General features: G+C 38.0%; 1 protein-coding gene across 1 annotated transcript; it reads left to right on the top strand.

Annotated features, from left to right (window-relative positions):
• Positions 1 to 2,922: 2,922 nt before the first annotated feature.
• Positions 2,923 to 9,501, top strand: LOC107858549. The gene is made up of 2 exons (XM_016703277.2): positions 2,923 to 3,263; positions 8,772 to 9,501. The coding sequence occupies exons 1-2, from the start codon at positions 3,096 to 3,098 to the stop codon at positions 8,967 to 8,969; spliced, it is 366 nt and encodes a 121-aa protein (XP_016558763.1). The 5' UTR covers positions 2,923 to 3,095; the 3' UTR covers positions 8,970 to 9,501.
• Positions 9,502 to 9,856: the final 355 nt, after the last annotated feature.

Below are 9,856 nucleotides of genomic sequence, written 5' to 3' on the forward strand. Positions count from 1 at the left end.
CACAGGATCCAGAGTATCCTCAGCAGTTCAGTCCCAGTCAGCAGCAGTAGCAGTGAGTCCTCTTCTTTCGAGGACGAATTTCAGTTTACTATTATTGCTTTAGTCTTTTTTTATTTTTAGTTGATGGAGTTAGTTGGGGACCTATCCCATCAACTCCGTAGTTCAGATAGTTTAGAGGCTTTTAAGACGGATGTATTAGTATTCAGTTTTCTATATTATGAGTATTCATAGATGTGCTAAACCTTATGGCTAGTTTTCGCATTTATTTCAGATATTATGCAGTGTACAGGTACAGATATCAGTAAAGGGTTAGCTTGTGGTCCTTGAGGGTCATAAGCACTGTGTGACGTCTCGCGATGGGATCTCGGGCCGTTACATATACATAACTGTGTTATGGATGTTAAATAGCATACATACAATGTGTTACGTATTTTGCACCTTATATACATAACACTATTAAATATATTAACATCAAAAATTCATAACTATATAATCTCTATATATGTAACTGTTTACATATACATATAATTTAATTTCTACTAAATATAGTATTATAAGTCACGTTGTGTTTGATTTACAAGTACATTTTTTGTCCTAATTAAGATGTGTTTATATACAAATAATTACAAACATTACTGAATAAACAATGCACGTACAAGCAACAATGAAAAAATCTAATTAACGCAGCACATACATACACAACACAAATAAGAAAAAATACATCAAACTTAAATTTTAAACTGAAGTAAACTCAAATTTATTTCAAGGCATAAATACGAAACTAAAATAGCTCAATAAAGTAATTTTAAAAAAATTGATAGCAAAGGCACGCTCCTTTGCACGTCATGCCTTAAATATAATTTATATCCACACCATATACAGCTTTCATTTCTTCGATGTCCCCGGGTGTGTGCCTTCTCTTATGGTTAACTAACTTAGGAGCCATGAATTCACAGACAAAAACAGTAGTCGCCAAAATATTCTTCAGTACCCTATCACTCAAAAGTCATGTATGTTCTGGGTTAATTCTCCAAATTATAAAAACATCTGTTTTCTTGTAACTAAATGCTTTCAACGTCCACTTACAATCCTCATTGTAACATCGGAGAACATAGCTGAAATATAAAAAAGTCATTCAAATGATTAGAATTTGTAGCAATTCATGAGTTTTTAGAATTTTTATGTAACAAATTCGTTATACTTCAATAAAAAACACACACACATATACATCACAACATAATTTACCATATTTTTAATACACATATACCAGCAAATATACTATATATTTATAAATAAATTAAATATAGATAAAAATTATTTCACTAAGCATTTGAAATAAATAAATCACAGCATAATTTACCATATCACAGCATCACAGGTCACATATCAACAGGATAAAAATTATTTCATTAAGCATTTTAAACAAATACAGTCCATGTACATGCAATTTATTAGAAAATATTTTTTAAAGTATACAATATTGACGAAATTTTGTGTTTGTTACAACAGAATATACATGAAAATGTTTATGTATATGCAACCAGATATCCACTTATTCATTTGTAATTGTAAGTATGATTTGTATGCTTCTGTTTACAGTAACATGGCTTAACAATATACAAAAGACATAGATGTATATATATGTTAAGTTAAAATCAGTTCTTCATATGACCACGCAGATTCTGCTTTTTGCAATTTTTTTCGCAATAACATCATTAAATAAAAACTTCAATTATATCTAATTCTCACACGACTCCATATAACATTTTTATCAGAAAAATGAATACAATCTATGACATACAAATATAAACATCATAAAAAAACTCACAAGTGAAAAAATATACATTACAACTCAATAAATTATATATGTTTCTACTTGTTAATCAATTTGTGAATACAAACAATGCAATATCAAAATGTTTTTCTACACATATACAAAATATAGTGAATATCTATGTGTGAATAATAGACGACATTGCTATTTGTATAACATAAACTTGTTTTCCTGCAATTTACAATTTAGGTCATCAATTAATCCAATCCGAAGAAAACAGACAATTCATATGCTCTACACGAAAACAATCTCTGCAAAATGAAATTTAACGTCATACTAATATTTACGCAAATTTAAGTAAATAAATTTCGTAACAGAACTAAAAACAATGCCTCTTTTTGTCTGAAAAATTAACGAAATCAACCTAAAAAAAATTTATCAATCCCGCGATAACAATCCCTTCATATTTATACTTAACATAATCTGTTTCCATTCTCCACTCACCAGAGCGAGAACAATCGATTTCCGTCGACAACATAACATACATCAATAGTTTTTTGAGCTTCATCAATGTTTAATTCAGCAATAATTGACGAAATCAACCTCGAATACGTTATTGATTCGGTGATAACGATTCCTTTACTTTTATACTTAAACGTATTCTATTTAGGATCTCCATTCACCAGAGTACCTCAAAAGAATAGCAATGTTCATCTTCTTGAATTCCAATTAAATTTTTTTCCTTCAAAACGATCAATAAATCGGTGCTAGAATTATTTTTGTTTTGTGCTTTTCGTCTGATTTATTTTTAATGTATTTTATAATTCAAAATTTGAATTTTAATAGTTGTTACATAATTTAAGGGATGTAGTAATCCACTGAATAAATTGATTGCGTTAATTACGTCCTTAAAGACAGGGAATCAACTATTTCCATTTTTAACGCCAGTAACAAATTCGCATATACACAGGTTGTTATGTATAGGTCGGCTATATTATATATATTAATCGGGAGAGAGAGTAAAGTAATTAAAAAAATGGGAGAGAATTAAATTACTTCTAAAAAGATTGGTATTTATGTTATTTATATTTAAAAAAGGAAATAAGAAAGAAAAAGAAAACACAAATAAATAGAAGAAAAGGAAAAAGAAAAAGGGCGAAAGAGAACGGTCCTTCTTCTTGATCCTGCGGCGTTTTTAACCGGTACCCATCCCTAATAAATGTAGTCTTTCCAAATTTAAACCCAACACCGCGACGAAGCTCCTCTAATCCTAGCTTTCTCTTCACACATTTTTCAGAGAGATTGATTGAAGAAAGGAAAGATGTTTGGGACAGTGATAAGGTACATAGGAAGGAAACCAAAGCCAAAGATGAAACCAATTGAGCTTAATACTCCACCTGAGCAAACACAGACTATAACGAGGGTTATCTTCGACATCTTAAAGGAGCATGGTCCTCTCAATATTACCGACACCTGGGAACGAGTCAAGGTATTTCTTTTAGTCCTTTTTAGGAAGTTTTACATCAATTCTCTTCTTTTGAAGCATTACTGAACTTTGAATCTTTAAATGAATTAATTGATGGGACGAATAGAGCAGAATGAATATATTTAAATCATACAGCTGATCCCACTTAGCCTTCGTATGAGATTTTGTTTATTTATCGACTGAGTGGTTATGGATTTGGGTATAAAGAAGAATAGAAAGAGGAGGAGTAAGGAGTCTAGACCTAGAATTAAGTGGGGCGGCCTGACGCCAGGGAATGCGTGGGAGATAGGGGAGAGGTTGGCGGGAATGGGGGTGTGGGAGTGTAGGGGGACGTGGATAGTATGTGGGACAGGGCGGCAAGGTGCATCAGGGAGAATGCAAGTGAGGTGTTGGGTGTTTTTAGGGGCCGGGCCGGGCACCATCGGGGGATTGGTGGTGGAATGAAGAGGTGGAGAAGAAAGTGGGGACCAAGAAAGGGGCGTATGCTAAGTTGGTGGAAAGTAAGGACGAAGAGGAGAAGTGGGTAAACAGGAAAGAGTACAAGCTAGCGAGGAAGGAGGCTAAGTCAACAGTCACGGCAGCTAAGACAGCCGCTTTTGAGAGCTTGTATGCAGGGTTACAGGGGAAAGGAGGGGAGAAAAAGTTGTTTAGACTCGCTAAGGCTAGGGAGAGGAAGGGTCGTGACCTCGATCAGGTGAGGTGCATTAAGGGGGAGGACGGTAGAGTGTTGGTGGAGGACGGCCACATTAAGAAGAGATGGCAGTCGTACTTTCATAGGCTCTTGAATGACGAAGGGGATAGAGCTATTGTGTTAGGGGAACTGGAGCACTCAGAGGAGTGTCGGGATTTTAGCTATTGTAGACGTTTTAAGGTAGAAGAGGTTAGACAGGCTGTCCGCAGGATGCGAAGGGGTAGGGCGACGGGGCCGGATGAGATACCGGTGGAGTTTTGGAAGTTCGTTGGAGAGGCTGGTGTAAGGTGGTTGACTGGATTGTTTAATGAAATCTTCAGTACGGCAAAGATGCCCGAGGGTTGGAGGTGGAGTACCATGATCCCTCTCTATAAGAATAAGGGGGACATTCAGAGTTGCAATAACTATAGGGGGATTAAGTTATTGAGTCACTCTATGAAGATCTGGGAGAGAGTGGTCGAGGTGAGGCTGAGACGGATAGTGTTTATTTCGAAAAACCAGTTCGGATTTATGCTCGGCCGCTCGACGACGGAGGCAATCCACCTGGTATGGAGGTTGGTGGAACAGTATAGGGAAAGGAAGAAGGATCTGCACATGGTGTTTATCGACCTGGAGAAGGCTTACGACAAAGTCTCCGGGGAGGTGCTTTGGAGATGCTTGGAGGTGAGTGGAGTACCGTTGGCATATATCAGAGCAATTAAGGATATGTATGATGGAGCGAAAACCCAGGTGAGGACGGCGGGAGGAGACTCAGAGCATTTCACTGTCCTGACAGGATTGCATCAGAGATCTACTCTTAGTCCCTTTTTGTTTGCGTTGGTGATGGATGTGTTGACGCGGCGTATTCAAGGGGAGGTGCCGTGGTGTATGCTTTTTGCAGACGATGTAGTTCTGATAGATGAGACTCGAGGGGGTGTGAATGACAAATTAGAGGTGTGGAGGCAAACTCTTGAGTCTAAAGGGTTCAGGGTGAGCAAAAGCAAGACAGAGTATGTGGAATGCAAGTTTAATGACGTGAGGCGGGAGAATGAGGTAGTAGTGAAGCTGGAAGCACAGGAGGTATGTAAGAGGGATAATTTCAAGTATCTTGGGTCTGTGATCCAGAGTAACGGTGAGATTGACGAGGATGTCTCGCACCGTATTGGGGCGGGATGGATGAAGTGGAAGCTCGCGTCGGGGGTGCTGTGTGATAAGAAGGTGCCGCCCAAGCTTAAAGGCAAATTCTACAGGGTGGTAGTCCGTCCGGCCTTGTTGTATGGAGCGGAGTGTTAGCCAGTTAAGAACTCCCACATCCAAAAAATGAAGGTGGCAGAAAAGCGGATGTTGCGCTGGATGTGTGGGCTGACTAGAGGGGATAGAGTTCGGAATGAGACTATCCGGGAGAAGGTTGGTGTGACTTCAGTGGAGTGCAAGATGCGGGAAGCACGATTGAGATGGTTCGGACACGTGAAGAGGAGGGGCATGGATGCCCCGGTCCGTAGGTGTGAGAGGCTAACGTTGGATGGTTTTAGGCGGGGTAGGGGTAGGCCGAAGAAGTACTGGGGTGAGGTGATTAGGCGGGACATGGAACAGTTACAGCTCACCGAGGACATGACCCTAGATAGTAAGGTCTAGAGGACGCGAATTACGGCAGAGGACTAGGGCCAGTTTCGGTCGCTAGTGTAGGGAATTACTTGGTGGGGGTTTTATTCCTGTTATGATTCCGTGTTCCGTGTTCCATGTTTCATTACGAATCTGTGTGTTTTCCTCTGCTCTCCTCTGTTTTATATTACTTATGGGTGCCGTATTTATGTTATGTAATCTGCTTCTGTGCTTTACTATGTGTTTGTGTGGTATCTCGTGCCTTGAGCCGGGGGTCTATCGGAAACAGCCTTTCTACTTCTTCAGAGGTAGAGGTATGGACTGCGTACATCTTACCCCCAGACCCCACTAGGTGGGAATACACTGGGTTTGTTGTTGTTGTTGTATCGACTGAGTGGTTATGGTAAATTTTGGGCCTGGTGCTGAAAAAGAAATGAAATTTGGTACATGGTCGACGTATGAACTAAAATGAAAAAGTTTCTCTCTCTTATCTTTTCATTTTCCCCAGCCTTACAGTAGCCTTCTTATTCAAATTGCAGAAAAAAAGAAGTTGTCCAGTGCCTTAGATTTTTTATGAAACTGTCTGGACATAAGGGTGGAAAATAGGCCGGTCGAAAATTCGAAAATGGGTCAAGTAAAAACAGATAAATCATCCGGATCAGACACAGATAGAAAATGGGTTAACCCACGGATAATATGGATATCCATATTATCCATGGCCATAGCAAACATAAACCCCAAGGAATGGACTTTTCCATCTTTGGGATTCTTCTACGGTTATAGCAAAAGCTTTAATCGTATGTTCATTGGATATCAAAGCATCATTCCGTGACATTGACCATGTTTAGCCTCGATTAATTTGAAAGGTAAAGAGCTCTCTATTAAAGACTACTCTGTATTGAGAACACAACTTCATAACTTAAACTAGAATTCGAAACCTCTCATTAAAGAAGAAGGAATACTTACTATTCCGGCACAATAGGGCTGAATAAAATAATTGACTTGAGTTGAATTATTATTAGCTATACGAATCCAATCGTATTTTATTTTGCAACCAAACAACTGACAAACCGGAGGAAAAAAATGCGAAGGACCATTTACCATTTCACATTAAAGAAAATGGAGTCATCACAGTTAGGGGTGGCAGAATGACTATTCATCCAACCCAACCCAACCCATTTTAAATAGGTTGGATATATGATCCCCTCAAAATGGATCAACACATATTATCCACTCAAAAATGTGGGTAACTTATTGGATAAAATGGGTAAATAAAACCCTAGAACCCTATTATCCAATTTCCAGAAAAAGAAAAAGAACGCACGACTTACTCACCTAGGCTACGCGAGGTATGCCACTTCCTCCAGCAAACATCATCTATATCTGTATTTCATCAATGCTAGTTGAAACAATCGAAAAAGAACGAAAACCCAGTTGCAAAAATAGGAAAAGAAAGAAAACCCTGTTAGAACAGAAAAAGAGATGGTGGCAAGGGACTCACTGGAGAAGTCGTCTGTGACTGGACAGTGTTGGCCAAAGGTAGAGGCATACCTCGCATAGCCTGAGCGTGAGCCGTGCGTTCTTTTTCTGAAAATTGGATAACAAGGTTATATGACTTTATTTACCCATTTTATCCAATAAGTTACCCACATTTCGAGTGGATATTATGGTTGACCCATTTTGAGTGGATCATATATCAAACCCATTTAAAATGGGTTGGATTGGATGGATAACCATTTTTCCACCGTTAGTCGGGACAGCTAATCCAAGGTGATGTTTGGGGCAAGTTTTGGGATATTAACAAAACTACAGCTTTTGCATAGAACTCACCCAGATGCCACAATATAACTGCTTAGGAGTCGTTTAGTAGCTTGTAAAGAAGCAACTTATTCATGTACTATTAATTTTTGATAAGTTATACAATGTCTGGTAGTTAGTTAGGAAATAAGTTATTCACGTATAAAATTAATACTACATTTGGTTTGCAATTTAAAAGCACGCATAACTAATACCTGCATAATTATCATTACCTTTATTTAAAAAGAAAGTTGCATAATTCTAACCAGCTACCAAATAACCCCTTTATGTGAAAGAGAACACATGTTGCATTTTTTGTTCAATCACAGAGGAAAGCAGTGCCTTTTCCACTTTATATTTATATATACCTCTACTTAGTTCTTGTACTTTTTCTATTCAGCAGGTGCATATACACCTGCACAACAGCATATTAACTAGATCACCTCTGGTAGATATAAAATGAATAGGCAATTGTTTAATACTATCCTTCTAATGTTACTTGATCAAAAAAACTCTCATTCTAATGCTTCTTTCCAAAGGGTTGACACTAGGCTTTTGGTAGATGATTTTATTGAAAATTGTAATGACATTGCATATCTTTTAACAGCTGAAATTTATTAGTTGATTGTTGAGATCCAGTTCTTAGCTTGCAACTGCTGATTTATGCTTATGCAAGCTAAACAGGTTATTGTACCACCTTTAACTTTTTCATCTGAAATTCACACACAAAAAGTTATGTTTGAAAGATGCTTCATGTTCTCCTTTTTTGTTTTTAGTTTATAAAGCTGGAAAAGCATATAAATAAAGTTCCCTTCCCTGGTGCTTCTATGCACAATGATGCTTGACTTTAATTCTACACCACTCTCTTATCTTTGATAGTTTGGGCGATGATTTTGCAGCTAATAGGTAGACTTTACAGACCTTCATACTCTTGATCTCTTAAGCAACACCCGATTTTAACAGCTTCACCAATCTCTTAGGAGGCCTCAGCAGCTTATAACCATTTGTTCGTCTTATCATCTGTTACCCTTGTTTTCTCTAAGATCCATTCTTCTCTGAGCATTTCCTGCCTTGTATTTTATCATCCTTTGTGAGATGAACTTGACAAATTTGCGGGCTGTCTTCTAGGTGTTGGAAATATATGTTGCATACAAAGAGCACGTTGACCGCTAATTTTACGGAAGATCTCTAGCATCAAATTCACCAAATCAAGAACAATTAGTTGATATATGACAATTAACGGGTGTTTTTCGCCCTTCTAGTTGTGATGGAAAATTGAGGGTTTTAAGTCTTTTCTATTTCAGCCACTGTACTTCCGAGCACAGAGTATAAAATTATGTGAAAAAATTAACCTTTTTCTCTATTTCTCATTAACCTATGGTACTTAACTTGGATATCTGTAGGCTGCTCTTTGCTAACTGTTTGTCCCTGCAAAACTCCAGGATGTTGGCTTGAGAGGCTTGACAAGCAAAAGACACATGAAGATAGTTTTAAGATGGATGAGGGAAAGGCAGAAGCTTAAGCTTATATGCAATCATGTGGGGCCCCAGAAGCAATTTCTGTATACGACATGGTTCACAAAACCAAATAAAATGCATATAAAGCCAGGAACTCATACTTCCTGGCCAAATACTAAGTAGCTAATGACAGGAAGTGAGATTTCCCGGCCAAAGTCATCATAAACCCTATAACGTGGTGTGTGATATGAACCAAAGATTTAATGGGGCTTTCTATTGTCGAGTAATAAGAGAAACAAGAGAAAAAGATATGAGCATTGTATTCCATTCATCGTGTTGTGAAGCTTAACGGCCAAATAAGGTGGCTGTTACAGGCTTTTAAACAGAGTGAATATCAAGACCTTAGCTTGTGGGTAGAGACTCTCCTCCTACTCCAAAACAAATGGTGATTCGAGTAGAGCTGAAACAAAGCAGCATTGCTATTGAAATAAACTCTCAGAACTCGAATGTGATTGACTACTTTGAGGCTTTTGGTACTTTGTTACTTTTGCTTTTTTAAAGAAAAACAAAAGAAAAGAAAAACCTTTATAAGTTGAAAACATAATTGTGTTTTATAACCATCATTGAGATATGAAGGAAAACAAAAGTTGTCTGCTTAAACTCTAGTTTGCGCAGGTTTTAAGATCAGTTGTTTAATGAGTTCAAACACTGCCAACTCATCTGTCAATTTATATCTTCTGACCCTGTCGTATGTTTTATGCTCAGTTTACCATCTGCAATCTGCCGTTATTCTGCAGCTCAAACCGCACTTTATGGTTCATTTTGCCATCTTTAGTCTCTTAAATTGTTTCGCGTCTCAGGCTGAAACTTGGCTTCATTATGCTTATGGCTTGAGCCTCTTAATTGCCTTTACTGCCTTTTTGCCAAAGGCCGTATAGGCAGATAATACCCCATTGCCCCCAAGGGTGTGGTTGAGTTGGTTTGAGGGGGACTTCCCATAGCAGAGGTCGTGGGTTCGATCCACCCCTAATGCCTTCTCAATCGAGCTCGTCGCACGGGGTTTACCTAGT

The sequence above is a fragment of the Capsicum annuum genome, chromosome 2 (genome assembly GCF_002878395.1).
Source record: "Capsicum annuum cultivar UCD-10X-F1 chromosome 2, UCD10Xv1.1, whole genome shotgun sequence".
NCBI classification, from domain to species: Eukaryota; Viridiplantae; Streptophyta; class Magnoliopsida; order Solanales; family Solanaceae; genus Capsicum; species Capsicum annuum.

Coding starts and splice junctions, on each gene's coding strand:
- LOC107858549 (XM_016703277.2), top strand. CDS start 3,096: ATGTTTGGGACAGTGATAAGGTACATAGGAAGGAAACCAAAGCCAAAG. Junction 3,264..8,771: donor ACACCTGGGAACGAGTCAAG/GTATTTCTTTTA, acceptor GCAAAACTCCAG/GATGTTGGCTTGAGAGGCTT.